At 38.5% G+C, this 13870-nt stretch overlaps 4 protein-coding genes across 4 annotated transcripts; 2 read left to right on the forward strand and 2 right to left on the reverse strand.

The window, feature by feature from the left end:
* Nucleotides 1-1745: 1745 nt before the first annotated feature.
* MONOS_12651 (putative splicing factor, arginine/serine-rich 4/5/6) lies at nucleotides 1746-5004 on the reverse strand. The gene is made up of 6 exons (XM_067865287.1): nucleotides 4625-5004; nucleotides 4361-4521; nucleotides 4253-4308; nucleotides 4170-4195; nucleotides 3921-4102; nucleotides 1746-3821 (listed from the first exon to the last, which is right to left on the reverse strand). Exons 1-6 carry the CDS (start codon nucleotides 4998-5000, stop codon nucleotides 2226-2228), a joined length of 2397 nt encoding a protein of 798 aa, XP_067731860.1. The 5' UTR covers nucleotides 5001-5004; the 3' UTR covers nucleotides 1746-2225.
* A 53-nt stretch (nucleotides 5005-5057) lies between these two features.
* MONOS_12650 (putative Cactus-binding C-terminus of cactin protein) lies at nucleotides 5058-7466 on the forward strand (the record flags this gene model as incomplete). The annotated part of the gene is made up of 6 exons (XM_067865286.1): nucleotides 5058-5231; nucleotides 5294-5428; nucleotides 5478-5693; nucleotides 5821-5975; nucleotides 6068-6944; nucleotides 7086-7466. 6 exons carry the CDS (start codon nucleotides 5058-5060, stop codon nucleotides 7464-7466), a joined length of 1938 nt encoding a protein of 645 aa, XP_067731861.1.
* A 112-nt stretch (nucleotides 7467-7578) lies between these two features.
* Nucleotides 7579-7971, forward strand: MONOS_17236 (putative PLAC8 family; the record flags this gene model as incomplete). The annotated part of the gene is made up of 2 exons (XM_067870136.1): nucleotides 7579-7639; nucleotides 7706-7971. 2 exons carry the CDS (start codon nucleotides 7579-7581, stop codon nucleotides 7969-7971), a joined length of 327 nt encoding a protein of 108 aa, XP_067731862.1.
* A 17-nt stretch (nucleotides 7972-7988) lies between these two features.
* MONOS_12649 (uncharacterized protein) lies at nucleotides 7989-12644 on the reverse strand (the record flags this gene model as incomplete). The annotated part of the gene is made up of 3 exons (XM_067865284.1): nucleotides 7989-11395; nucleotides 11625-12471; nucleotides 12537-12644. 3 exons carry the CDS (start codon nucleotides 12642-12644, stop codon nucleotides 8109-8111), a joined length of 4242 nt encoding a protein of 1413 aa, XP_067731863.1. The 3' UTR covers nucleotides 7989-8108.
* Between the last annotated feature and the right edge of the window lie 1226 nt (nucleotides 12645-13870).

The raw sequence follows: 13870 nt of genomic DNA on the forward strand, positions 1-13870 counted from the left end.
GTAAATCTAAATGATCTATAACAGAATAATAAAAAATAATTAATATGGTTAAATAAAAATTAAAAAAATTTTTTTTTACAAAATGAAAAATTCAATAATGGTAAAATAACGAAAAATAAGCCTCTTATTTCCTCGATATTTATAGAAATGTTGGGTTCCATGGAAGTTCCAGGATTGAGTCTATTCTTCAATTTGGTCATGTGTCTTTCATTCGCTCTTCTTTTTGCTTCTTTCCTTTCGGTATTTTCCCTCAAAATATCATTTAAAATTCGAGTGTTTGCTTCAAAATCTCTTGATGTGAGTGGATTATGTAGTATATGAAAATTTGTGAGGCAACAGGCGACCAAAAAATAGTCAGAAACTTTTGATTCATCAAAAACAAAAGGACGACGAGATATTGTGAACAAAGTTTTCAACGTTCCAAAAAATCTTTCAACCACTACTCTATGAGATGCCAACTCTGGAGTGCCAACAGGTTTTGTTATAATTGCTTCTAGTTCGGGCTTTGCACCGATGTATGCAGAATCTGCGAGAATTTTTGCTCCTCCAAGTTGAGATTGGAAAGTTGGATAATGATCCTTAAATATGGTAAAGTCATGAGTTGAACCTGTGTACACAGAACTAACAGTGCTGACAGTTCCCAACCTGGGATTGACACCCACCTCCGATTATACACAGTACATATGATGTTTTCCACTGAAATATTTTTTTCCATATTCCAATTTTCCTCCTGGGCGATTAATTGGAATTACTGTTCAATCAACAACTACGCCGACATTCTCATAACCTGTTATTCTTTCTGGTCTGAATGAAATGAACAATTGTGAAAGCTGATTTTTCAATTTTTCAACAGAAGAATGAAGAAGACGAACTGTTGATGTTTGAGATGAATGTCTTGGCTTTGCAAGAAGATGAGTTAATGTGCAAGATCCATGATGAAGAAAGTTGAGAAGGATAAAGAGCTGTTTTTCAAGAGAATTAATTGCTTTCGTTCTTCCTCGTTGTGGGTGTGAATAATCGGAAAGAAGACATAAAAGAATGTTGAATTCTGAACGAGCAAAGCCCGTCAGTCGAAAAAATGCAATTGATGGGTCTGTAAATTTTTTTAATGCTAAATCTATAATACTTCGAGGAACTGAATCTTCTTCATCATGATATTGATTTGGAATGGTATTTCTTTGCTCCAAATGTTCCAAAATTGATAATAAAGGATTTTGAGACATGATAAATTTTCAGAAATATTTATTAATAACAATTTTGACCATTATTTCAATTTTTTCTTAAATGATCATAATCCCCGAATTTCTGAATTATGAATTGAGTCAATCAAAACTGATTTGATTGAAGATAAATAGAATTAAATCGATATATTTTATATTGAATATATTCAAATTGAAATGCTTAAATAAATATAGTAAAGTTCTACTGAAAACAATATAAAAAATATAAAAAGTGGGAAAAATCAACTTATTATTAAAAAAAAAGTCCGGGTTAATAAATCACCCTAAAATTTTTTCTTCTTTAAGAATTTCGCACTTCTCATAAAATTGACTTTTTTTGTTATAAAGTGGCATTTAAAAATTTACGATGATACGACTGCAGAAAAAGCTAGGAACAAAGATTTTTTGATTAAAAGCAAGTATTTTGCACCTAAAAAATTTAATTCAAAGTAAAAATGAAGGGAGCAATTAATTTTTTGTACAAAATTTTGATTTCATAAAATTTTAGTAGTTCATTATTTCACAACTTGAAAATTTTAATATTTATTATTTATATTTTCGTAACATGTTGACATTCAACTCGAATTTTTATGAATTGAGTCCTCGCAAATTTTAATAACTTTTAGATGAGAAATGCATGATGGCATCCCACTTGCATAATGAACAGAAGAATGCCCAAAAGAAAATGAAGGAAAAAAAAAAAAGCAAATACAAAGTTTTGTAGATATAAAAAACACATTAAAAGAAGAAAAATTCAGCTGTGGTCATCATCCCGGCGTATGCAGGTCTCATACACACACAACGAAAAAAAAAAAAACATATGAAATGAATGCAACAAACATTCGTTTGTGAAATCAAATTTGAGAAAATTTATTCACAATCATCCACAAGGATTCGATCAAGCTTTTCAAACACCCATAACTTACAGAAAGTGCGATAAGAATAGTGAATAAAAATTAGTGTCCTACACGAACTAAATAAATAAAATGCAGAACTGAACTCCGATTAATCATCGTATTTCGCTCTTTTTCGAGAAGCAGAAGAAGAATAGCTATAACGATCTCTTCCCTTTTCACTATTTCCTCCCGTCGACTTTGCTCGGTCTCTATCTCTATCTCTATCATAATCTCTATCTCTACTTCTATCTCGACTTCTATCTCTTTCCCTGTCTCTGTCTCTGTCTCTTCCTCTATCTTCCTCTCTTCGTGGTGATCTATCTCTTTCAGAGCTTCTATACTTCGAACTTTCTTTAGCCCTGCTCCTATTAGCATCTCTATCTCTGTCTCTATCTCTGTCCCTGTTCTCTTCTTTTTCTCTTCGAGGTGATTGATGTGCTTTTGCTGACCCTTCATCAACATCTCTTCTTCTCCCATACTTACTATCTCTATCTTCAACTCTGCGATCGTCTTGCCGTTTTCGTTCTCTCGAATAATCCGAAGATCTTATTTCAGCGTCTTGTCTTGTCAAAACTTCTTTTCTTCCTCTGTCTCTGTCTCTGTCTCTATCCCGATCTCTTTCTCCTTCTCTTTCTTTCTCCTTTTCTCTTCCTCCCCTCTCTCTCTTATATTTATCGCTTTCATATTCGCCATCATCGCTTGGCTCATCTTCTCTCCTTCTGCTGACAATAGCCATCCTTTTCTCATTTTCAAAGTCATCCTCAGATCGATCATCGCGTTTGTCTCGCTTGCTCCGATAGCTCTCCTCACGTGCTCTTTCTGGCTCTCTTCCTCTCCCTCGAAGTTCTTCTGCTCCTTCTTTCAGTTTTTTAACTTCACTGCGCACTTTATCGCTCCATTTCTTATCAGCATCTTTGCCTCCGCTCCGACTACTGCCTCTGTCTCTGTCTCTTATTTTCTCTTTTTCCTTCTCATACACACTCTCCCTCTTTCTATCTCTCGTTCTGTCCATTTCTCTATCTCTATCTCTTTCTCTTTCTCTATCTCTGCTTCTCTCTCCATTCCTATCACTGTCTCTATCTCGTTCTCTTTCTCTTTCTCTGTCTCTATCTCTGTCCTTCTCTTTCTCTCCATCTCGACTTCTTTCATATGGTGCACGCCTGTCTCTCAACTTCTCTTCTACTCTTTTATCAGAATCTCTTCTCAAACTTCTGCTCCTCGATCGGCTATTCCTCTGTTTCCTTCTTTCGGAAGCATCGCTACTTCGGCTCCTGTCTCTGCTGTCGTAGTGATGTCTTGTTCTGCTTTGTCTGCTTCGACTTCTCGAGTATCTTCTTCCGCTGCGGCTTCGGCTGTGGCTACGGCTATGACTACGACTACTGCTGCGGCTGTCGCTGTAACTTCTGCTTCTGCTTCGACTTCTGCTGCGGCTAAGACTTCTTCTGCTCCGTCTGCTTCTTCTGTCTCTGTCCCATTCTCTTCCATGCTCTCTACCGTGTCCATGATGGCTTCTATCTCTTCCTTCAGTCCGGTGCACATGGCTTCTCCTCCCGTCTCTCTCTTCAAGCCACCACTTCTCGTCAGCTGCGCTCGAATGCCCTCCGCTTTGTGGACCACGCCGGCTGTCGGTGCTAATGACTGACCGCCCTTTTGACTGAAACTGAATGATAATTTCTCTGTTTCCAAACACTTTGCCATCCAATTCCTTAAAATTCATATTTAAAAAATTTCATTCAAAGTTATTATTTTGTATTAACATTTTTATAATGAAATTTATGTTAACGATGCTTTACAAATACAAAACCTTTTTAGCTTTAATTGCATCTTCCAGATGTTCATAAGTTACAAATGCAAATGTTGATCTTGCACGTAAATCAACGCTTTTAACTGGGCCACACTGCTCAAAAAATTCTTTCATGTCTTTTTCTTTAGTCCTTAAAGGATCATAATTAACAACAAATAATGTAGGAGAAGGAGGAATTAATGCTGAAGTAGTATTGATATGTAATAATAAGAACGTAATCTCAACAAATCATAAATAAATGAATCACACAATCTCGAGAATATAGAGCTGCCCTCCTGAAAATATTCAAGAAAAAGATAATTAATTTATGATTGAAAATAAAAGCAACATACAATTTAGGATCATGAAATGATGGTTCAACCCTTAAACGACGACCCAAAAATTCAATCTATGAAGTAAATTCTAAATTGTATGTGTGTAAGCGATTAAATGTATCAAACTCCAGGTAGTTCTTTAAGACATCGGTCTGCCAATTCTTTGTCATTGAAAAAGACAAATGCAAAATGCTCCTTCATGTCAATTTTTGTTGGAGCCGCAATCTTTTCGGTTATCATATCTTTGAGTCCAAAGTATGCGTTTTCTTGTTGAGTCTCGATGTTCCCTGTTTCAGTTTTCATTTAGACATGTAAAATTCGAAAACAATTAATTCCATGTTAAAAGTATTATAACTACTATTGCTTTCGGAACTTAAGTAATAATCAAACCAATGTATACACCATGAAACTGCTTAGCAATCGAATCAATGTCAGCACCAGCGTTAAGTGGCAAAGATTGTTGCTGCGAAGAAGATTCAGGTTCAACATCCCATTCAGCAGCTTCTGGTGCATTGTCCTCTAATGGCCTATTATCGCTTTCATCTGCTACTGTTTGTATTTGTTCAGCCTCTTGAGAAATAAGAGGTGGCGGTAATAGTCCAGTTTGATCAGATTCATTGCTTAAAATTGGCTGCTCATCCCCAAGTGTAATATCTTTATCTGCATTAACAATATCATTGTCATCAGCATGACTTGGAGAATTATAATCAAGATGCTCAGGGGAAGCAGTAAATTCTTCAGACATATTGATCAATCTACGATCCATGCCATTTCATCATTTTTACTGGAGCCCCATCATATAAATATTTAACAAATAATTTTTATGTCTTCTTCAAGGCTATACGCTGGCTATACGAATGAATCAAATCCTTTCGGAGATTCAAGGCTTGGCGAAAAGTTTGTGTGGCATAAAAAGAACGAAAAATTAAAGAAATTGGGATTGAACGAGAAGAAAATATCAAAAGAAGAAAAAAGAATAATTCAAGAAGAAAGATTTGTTTGAACTTGCTTTTATCAACTTCTATTGCTTTAAAACAGCGTCTAACATTCTTTATACAGCAAGAAATTGAAAGAGCTCGGCAAAAAAGGCTTCAAAATGAGGAAGACAAAAAACTGCGAGAATTGCAGCGTTTACAAGCACAAAAAGATAAGGATTTGATGGACTTTGAAGATTGGAGAAGGCAAGAACACGAAGTTTGTTTCTCACTTTTTAATACTTCTTTTTGCTGTTATTCTAAAATAGTTTCATACAAAACAAGTGAAATTGAGATCTGAGATTCGAGTGAAACAAGGAAGAGCACAGCCAATAGACTTTGTTGCAAGAAACCTTCGTTTAGATGAAGATCAGCCTGATTTTTCTTCACCATCTGTTGATAATCTTCGTTTTGCTTCAGACTTTTCTCCAGATGATGTAGAAACTGATGAACGCCTTCTTCAAGAGCCATATCAGATTTTTAATGTATGAGATGTTTTGTAGAATGTTATTAAATAAAAATTTCTTTTTCTTTTTGTTTCTTTCTCTTTCTTTATTTCTCAAAAAATTGATTATTATACGGCATGAAAACATTTCAACATGTTTTACTTAGGGAATGACATTGGATGAATTGAAAAACACAGAAAAGGAAATTTCTGCTTATAAAGAGTTGGATCAAAAGAAAAACAAATCATTTTGGGCAGCCATGAGAGCGTTGTGTGTCGAAGCTATTCGAAATGCTCAGCTGACCGCAGAAGATATCGAAAAGTTTGATACAAACAATATTTTTCAGCTTTAATATTTTTTTCCTCCCCCTGTTCTCAATACAATTTTTTCAAAAAATGAAAACCTTCATTCAGAGAATCTCAGCAGCCGAGCCGTACAAAATTCGTTCCGCCTGTTTCTTCCTCGCTTTCTTCGCTTGCCTCCATCCGAGAAGGAGCCTCGCCCGCGCCTTACCATCGCTCCTCTTCTGACACACTCAGCCAAAGCGCGCCGTTCCGTTCAGCCGCGTATGTCAAGTCTTCTGTGCACTCTGTGCTGAGCCGGCTGTCAGCGGAGCAGCTGGCGGCGGTCGGGGCAGTGGTGGCAGAGGTGCTGGAGAGAGCGGGGCGGGACGAGCAGCTGAGAGAAGGGCTGGACATCGACTATTTGGACACCGTGCAGAAGGAGACGGCGCTGTGCAGCGCGCGCGCGGTTGTGAGGGAGAGGCACAGGGACATCCTGCAGAGGCGCCTGGAGCAGCTGGAGAGGAAGGCGGAGGCGCAGGAGAAGGAGAGGGAGAGGGCGGAGAGGAGAAGAGAGAGAACAAGAGGGGAGAAGGAGGAGAAGTTGGAGGAGAAAAGAGAAGAGGGAGGGGAAATGAAAGCAGACGAAAGAGAAATCAAAGAGGATGAAAGCAGACTGAAGTATTCTTCTGAAGAGAGTGAAAGAGATTCGTTTGAGAGGCAAAAAGAGCAAAAATATGAACACAAAAGCAGATATGAAAAAAGAGCAGACGAAGAAGACTTAATTTTGGGCAACCAAAAGCACAGATTTCACGAACACATCACATCATCATCATCATCATCATCTTCTTCTTCTTCTCATTATGGAACAGACAAAACATCTTCTTCTTCATCTTCTTCTTCTATTTCTTCTGCCAGTGCTGTTGAGGAAGGAGCACAAGAAGACGATGCGGTGGACGAAGATCAGACAACCCTCGAAGCATTTGATTATCTTGTGCCTTTGGACAAGGTGTGTTCTGCTTGTTAAGCTATTGCTATTCTTATCTGTCATATTTTATATTCTTATTACCAAATTTAATCTTTTTTATATATTTCTATCTAAAATCATAAATAAATTCTTTTTTATTTCATTTTCCCTGTGACTCTGAAGGTTTACCGATGGTCTGACAAATATCGCCCGAGAAAGCCCAAATATTTCAACAGAATTCGAACAGGATACGAATGGAACAAATACAACAAGACCCATTTTGATATCGATAACCCTCCTCCAAAGACTGTTATGGGATACCGTTTCAACATATTTTATCCTGATCTTATCGATAAGACAAGAACTCCTCGCTACATAACTGACGAAGAAACAGAAGAATACAAAATCATTCGTTTCCATGCTGGACCTCCATATGAAGATATCGCATTCAAAATCGTCAATAAGGAATGGGAATATAGAGGAAGAAGAGGCTTCGTTTCTTCCTTCGATAATGGAGTTCTAAGACTCTACTTCAATTTCAAAAGACTCAGATATCGTCGTTAAATTGCTTTTTTGTTTTTATTGCTTTTTCAAAAGATTCTATGATTTTCTTTTTATTTTTGTGTTGGTATTGATCAAGGATCAAAAAAGAATTGGATTAAAAATTTACTCTCCGATGGGAGCATGGCATCAATCTCTTTTTGGATGTTTTAGTAATTTTGATGTTGCGTTTTATGGTCTGCTGTATCCTTGTTATTTTAACTCTTTAAAAAATTATTCTTTAATAATGATTCGATTTAAAGGCTTTCTTGTCTGCCAGCCATGCACACTCGGAAGCATGATTGCGTTCCACTATCAAGAAAACTTTTCATTTTTGCACTTTTTGCTTGGGTTAATAGCTCCATGGTCCCTTATGTTGCGTTCTGATATTCGATTAAGAGAATCTATTCCTGGTTCTGCTTGCGATGATTGCATCAAAACTGTATGTTGCTATCCATGCTCTTTTTGCCAAGTTACAAAGCAATATGCGGATAGAGGATGTAAATTCTTCCCGATTTCACTTGCATAACACTTCACCAAGCCTCATTTCAGGCACTTCATGAAAATTTATTTTTATTTTTTAAAATCTCAGTTAAAAGCTGTGAAATGGTAAACTTTCTTTATTTAATAAAAACGGTCAATTTTGATGAAGTGGATGTGAAGTGATCAATGAATATCTTGTCTTCTTTTACCTTCTTCCATCAATGCTTTAACTGTTAATTGCACCTGTTGTTGCTGTCCAGATAGAAGCGTTTGAAATTCAGACGAATCTTCAGTAATTAAACAGAATCTATTCCAAATTGAAGAAACCACAACAATTGGATCAATTTCTTCAAGAACATTGGGAAGTGAAAATTGAGGCTGTTTGCTGGAAGCTAATTTTGGAAGATAAAATGGATTTTTTCCTGTTGTTTCTGCTGAAAGAAGACCTTTAATTCTTGCTTCAACTTCGCGCTTAAGTTTCCTCTTTACAAATATTATGTTGTCTCTATCTGAATTGGAAGAGTCGCTGCTGTCAGAATCACAAGTTTCAGTGAAGATTTCAATGTACTCGTCGTTTCCCAGCACGTCGTGGTCTTTCCCAACGTCCTGTGAGATCTTCACCATCATTTGAAACAGCTCTTCTCCTTTCTTAAACCTGGCAGCTGATGCTTTGAGGAACATCTTGTTCCGTCGCTCGTCTTCTGCAGGCTCATCCTCGTCAATATCGACGCTCCCATCTCCATCAAATCCATCGCCCAAGCTCTCCTCGTCTTCCTCATCCTCCATCTCAACATCATCCATCTCATCCAATCCCAGCTGCTTTTCCACATATACAAAATCGGAATCTGTTAATGGGGCATCTTCATTAGCGATCCTTTCACTTGCTCCCTTTCTCTCCTCAGAAGATGACAACATATTTTCCTCTTTCTCTCTTCTTTCTTTTGATTTCTGCTTGCTTTGCTCGTCGTGGTTCTTTCGGAATTCTTCTACTATCGCTTTTCTCTGCAGCTTTTCGAGCTCAGCTTTGTGATAGTTTGAACACATTGTAGACAGAAGAGCAATTGCATGATGCATAGAAACAATGAATGGTTGGAACTTTTCAGCTGAAGGAGCAAAAGAAGATTGCACGCTCAGCTGCTGTTGAGCAGAAGACAGAGAAGAAAGTGAAAACGAGATTGGAGTATAGCGATACAACGATGGATCAGGCTTTAACAGAAAGATGCTGGCAATTGAAATGATGCAGCATTTTATCTCATTTGGCCTTTTGAACAGCGAAGCAGTTGTGAAGACGAGAGAAAGATAGCGACTGAAAATTTCTGAAGGCGGGTTGGAATGGATGGTTGGTGGAAGAGACAGAGAATAAGCGCCAGGAGTTGACATAGAAGGTGTGGAAGGCGCATGAGAAAGAGAGAGGAAATGATTGACAGTGACGTAAAAATCAGCATAAAGCAGGAGGATGAGGCTGAGCATCAGCGAAGGGGCAGAATATTCGTGCTGAACAACAGCTGCAGCGAGTTTGATTGGGTCAACGGTTGATGCTGATAAAGAGGAAGACTGAGATGAAGTGGTGAATTGAGATGAGGAAGATGGAAGTTGAGTGCTTTGTTGTTGAGGTAAGTGTTTCATGGCTGCCAGGTTTGCCTTTCTTGCTTGCTTCTTTTTCTCCTCTTCTTCTGCCACCAGAAGTTTTGCATATCCAGTTATTAAGATAAGATCGAAACGCCTCCAAAGCACATTAGCAATAGTTGGGATGAATGGAGAAAGAAAAGATGGAGAGTGAAATGAGCATGACGAAGCTTGCGCCGTCGAAGGAGATCCTTCGAATGAACGTGATGCAATCAGAACAAGCTGCAAAAGTGATGAGCCAAGTGAGCATGAGAACTCGTTGCTGCTTGCTGTGTATCGAAGAGCTACTTTGATAATGTCAAATAAAATGCAATTCGAACGAAGAGTACAAGAAGATGCACCAAAAGAACAAGTAGAGGAGGAGGAAGCGAAGGAAGGCAGGACAGCTTTCGGAATAGAAGGATCGGCTGCGCATTGTAGCTCCCACATCGAGTCCCAGATGCTCTTCACTGGAGTCACTGTAGCCTTTGGGTAGTGAAGCAGCAGCAGGCGGAAGGTCTCCATTGCATCGCTCAGCATGTCTGTGCCCACAAACGCGACTGTCTGCGAAAGCTGCTTAAGCAGCGGGAATATCAGCTCGGAATTCAATGAGAGGCAGTTAGGGATGTGTGTGATTGTATCCAGCAGTCCAACAACTGTGTCTGGAAGAAGAATGGATTGAGGATCTGTAGGGTCTGAAGACAGAACAGCAGATGAAGGAGAAACAGCCAGTGAAGGGAAAAGCATGTTTTCTGAAGCGTCTTCGCGAGATGTTTTGGTAAGTTTGGCCAAAAATTCAGGCGAAAACAGATCACATGGGTTGAATTTTGATGCCTCGACCATCAGACCAGAAACAGAAGAGCTAAAGGCAATCACATTTTGAATGGTGATCCCACGGCTGATGAGAGCCATTGCAAGGACAAGAGAAATGGCAGGGGAAACAATTTGAACGAAGACTGTGATCATTTCGGGATCGTCCTTGAACTCGTCAAACAGCACATCCAAAGTGTCCTTTACAGGAATTGGTGCATACACTGCTTGATCAGCCTCGTCTATCGCCTTCCCAGAAGTGAAAGAGAACGCAGGACACGAAGAAACCATCTGCGCAACAACAGAAGCACCAATAGCAGACTCTGGAAATCCCGCAGCAACACACACTTCCCTCACCTTCTGATGCAAATGACCAAGAATTGCCTGCTCGCTTGCCCCAAAGTTGGTCTGCTGCCCGAAGTCCACAGGATATCTCGCCGACCGCCACACACAGCGGAGGTGGGTGATTGTCAGCGATGCTGCAACATACGCAGCAGTCGGGCGGAGAACAGTGCCAAAGCGCTGAATGAAAGAGGTCACACAATGCAGAAAGTCCTCGCTGTCGCCCATCACCAGCAGCATCTGCATCAGCGAGCGGAGCAGATTCGGCGCTTCCTGAACGAGAAACGGGTGAATCGTGTCCAGAACACAGGATGATGCTGGCTGAGCCTGTGATGGTGAACACATGCTCTGACTTCCTGCTTTCCGTATTCGCATCAGCTGAGGCAAAGAGGTGATTGCCTTGATGCGCACAGCAAAGCGCCGATCCGACATCGCCATCAGAATCTCCTTCACAACCTGACTCACCAGCGGATGGAATCCTGTTGCTGCGTCGCACAGTTCAGCGGGATAAGAGCGAGAGAGCAACGGAATAAAGAACGAAAGGCACCAGCAGCCTCTCATCCGCAGTCGCGGCTGAGGAGAGGAAAGAGAAGGCAGAATGAAGTTTGTGATGAGCCCTTCGATGACAGGCAGTGTTTGTGTGGAGAGAAGCTCTTTGTGGAGAGTGCCGAGCATCAGCAGGATGGCATCCCACTGAATCCACTTTGGCACAACTTGTTGGATGAAATGTTTTTTTAAAAAATGTTAAATAAAATAAAGATTTGGTGAAATAATTAAAAAAATCAGCATTTTGAAGGGAAGAATAAATGTGACCACAAAAAAACTCCCTCCAAAAAATAAAAATATCGTTAAAATTCATATTGCTCAATACAAACTCCATAAACATTCTTTTTCTATATTTTAAACTCTGTTTTTGCTTTCCAAAAAAAATTATCGTCATACCTAATTGTGATTTATCAGATTCAGTCGTGCTTGTTTTCTTCAATTCAGCCATTTTCTCTCCAATAAACTTTGTAATCTGAGGCATCGACGAGTCTGGGAAAGTCTCTGCCATTGTCTGCAGGAGCAGCAAAGCAGAGCTTTTGACAGTTCCTTCTGAGCGCTCCAAGCCATTCTCTGTCATCACGTAGTCCCTATCATCCTCCATTTGCGAGAGCTGTTGAGGCGCACCAGAAGTGAATGGACAGCACAGCGTAGATGAAGAAGAAGAAGAAGAAGAAGAAGAAGAAGATGATGATGATAATGAAGATGAAGTTGCTTGGCTGGTGGAGTTCGTCTGATGGAATGGCGCTAGAGCAGAGCTGTCATCCAAAACAGCTGCATCGGCTTCTTCTTCTGTCCACCTGCTCAAATCTTCGCCAGATAGAAGCAAGTTCGGATAGATGATCTCTTCAAGCAGAGAAGGAAGGAAAGGTCGCAAAGAACTTGCATAAAAACTGCGGAAGATGGCGCCTTTATGAAGAATTTGAATGCTTTTTGTGAGAACAACAGAGGTTATAGGGTTCTGAGGGAAAGGGACTCCCTGCCAGCCCAAAGAGCTATTCGTCTTATCATTTGCATAAAGATAAGACAGGAGAGAATAAGTGAACGCTCCGCTCTGATACGCCAAGTGCAATTCGTGGAGCACCATTGAGAGAACTGCTTTCCCTTCTGTAGCCACCCATCTTGTGCAGAACTCTTTGTATTTTGGCTGAACAAGAGGAGGAAGCCCATACCGCGTGAAGAGTATGCACAGCGCTTCTGCTGCATATTTCTTGCCTTTGCACCATGAAATCTGTTCGAATCCAGGCTGAAATAATAAAATGATATGAAAAATGATCAGTCTAAATTTTTAAAAAAAGAAAGACATCAAACAGCCATCGGCACATGAAACGAATACATTGCACTTATCACAGACAACCACTTTTTGAATTTTTCATCAGTCGCAACAACATCAGGAAGGCAATATCTAATTGATTTCATAAAAATTTTGCATATTCTGAATGGAATTTCACCGATAGAAGGATCCAAGCATTGCCCTTGCATAGATTGCACAGCAATTTCTATAAGGCGATCTTGTATTTTATTCAAAAATGAATGAAAGGCTGTACAATATTTTGCAGGTTTGAATGAATATGCACTAAATAACGGAAGAAGACTATTTAATGCACCAAGAATAGAAAGAGGTTCATTTGTATAAAGGAACACTGAAATTTGCGATTCTAATTCTTTAAAATTCTTTGGGTAATCAGCATTTATTATATAAACCAAAGCATTCATCAGAAATTTTGCAATCTGCCTTGGCGCAGATACAATTGCATTTACAATATTCTTTCTAACATAAATTTTACTTTTTGTATCTTCTGACATGACCCATTCGTTTGATACCCCATTTTTAAACACAATAATGGCTGCAACACGTATTTCTTGTTTGACAGCAGGATTCATTGCAAATGTCAGTAATTCCTGGAAATAGCCCTTCTCATTTTTCCACTTTTATTAGTGAATTTTCATTTTTCATTTTATATTTATGTTTTAAAAAGCATGAGACAAGGTAAAACTAAGTTTTCAAAAATACATAAATACACACTGATTCAACTTCTTTAGCTGTATTCAACAGAGTTTCCGTATTTCCAATAAGAGATTTTTCCAATGTATCATAAATAATCGCTTGATTCATATTTAAAGATTCAGAAAATCGTCTCAAACATTTATGTATTTCCCTTACTATAATTTTTGGAAATCTATTTTGAAGGATTATTATTTTTTTAAAATTCCTTCCTAAAGAAAAATAAAAAACACTTTTTATTCGCTTTGTTATCATTATTTTTTAAGATTTTTTGAACAATAAATGAAAATTCTCACATACTCATCTTCTATTTCATACCTGTTTTTTTTCTTTCTTAATCGTGTAAATCAACATCCAAGTGAAATTTATCAAAATTCGTCACCAAGGTAAATATACAATTTATTAAAAATGAAAAATAAAACAATGAACTCGAAATTTTAATGAAGAATAAAATGGTAAATACCAACGATTATCTAAATCAGTTTGATCCCAACTTTTCATCATCAAGTAATTTCTCTATTTTTCATTTTGCGATATTGAGATTCACCCTTAATCTGTCCTTACTTCCATTTGGTTCCAAATACATCTTTCCATATCTTGTTCCATAAAGCATCTGTTATTTTTAATCATATCCCATTAA

Source organism: Monocercomonoides exilis, assembly GCF_001643675.1.
Source record: "Monocercomonoides exilis strain PA203 chromosome Unknown scaffold10-1930038, whole genome shotgun sequence".
Lineage (NCBI taxonomy): Eukaryota > Preaxostyla > Oxymonadida > Polymastigidae > Monocercomonoides > Monocercomonoides exilis.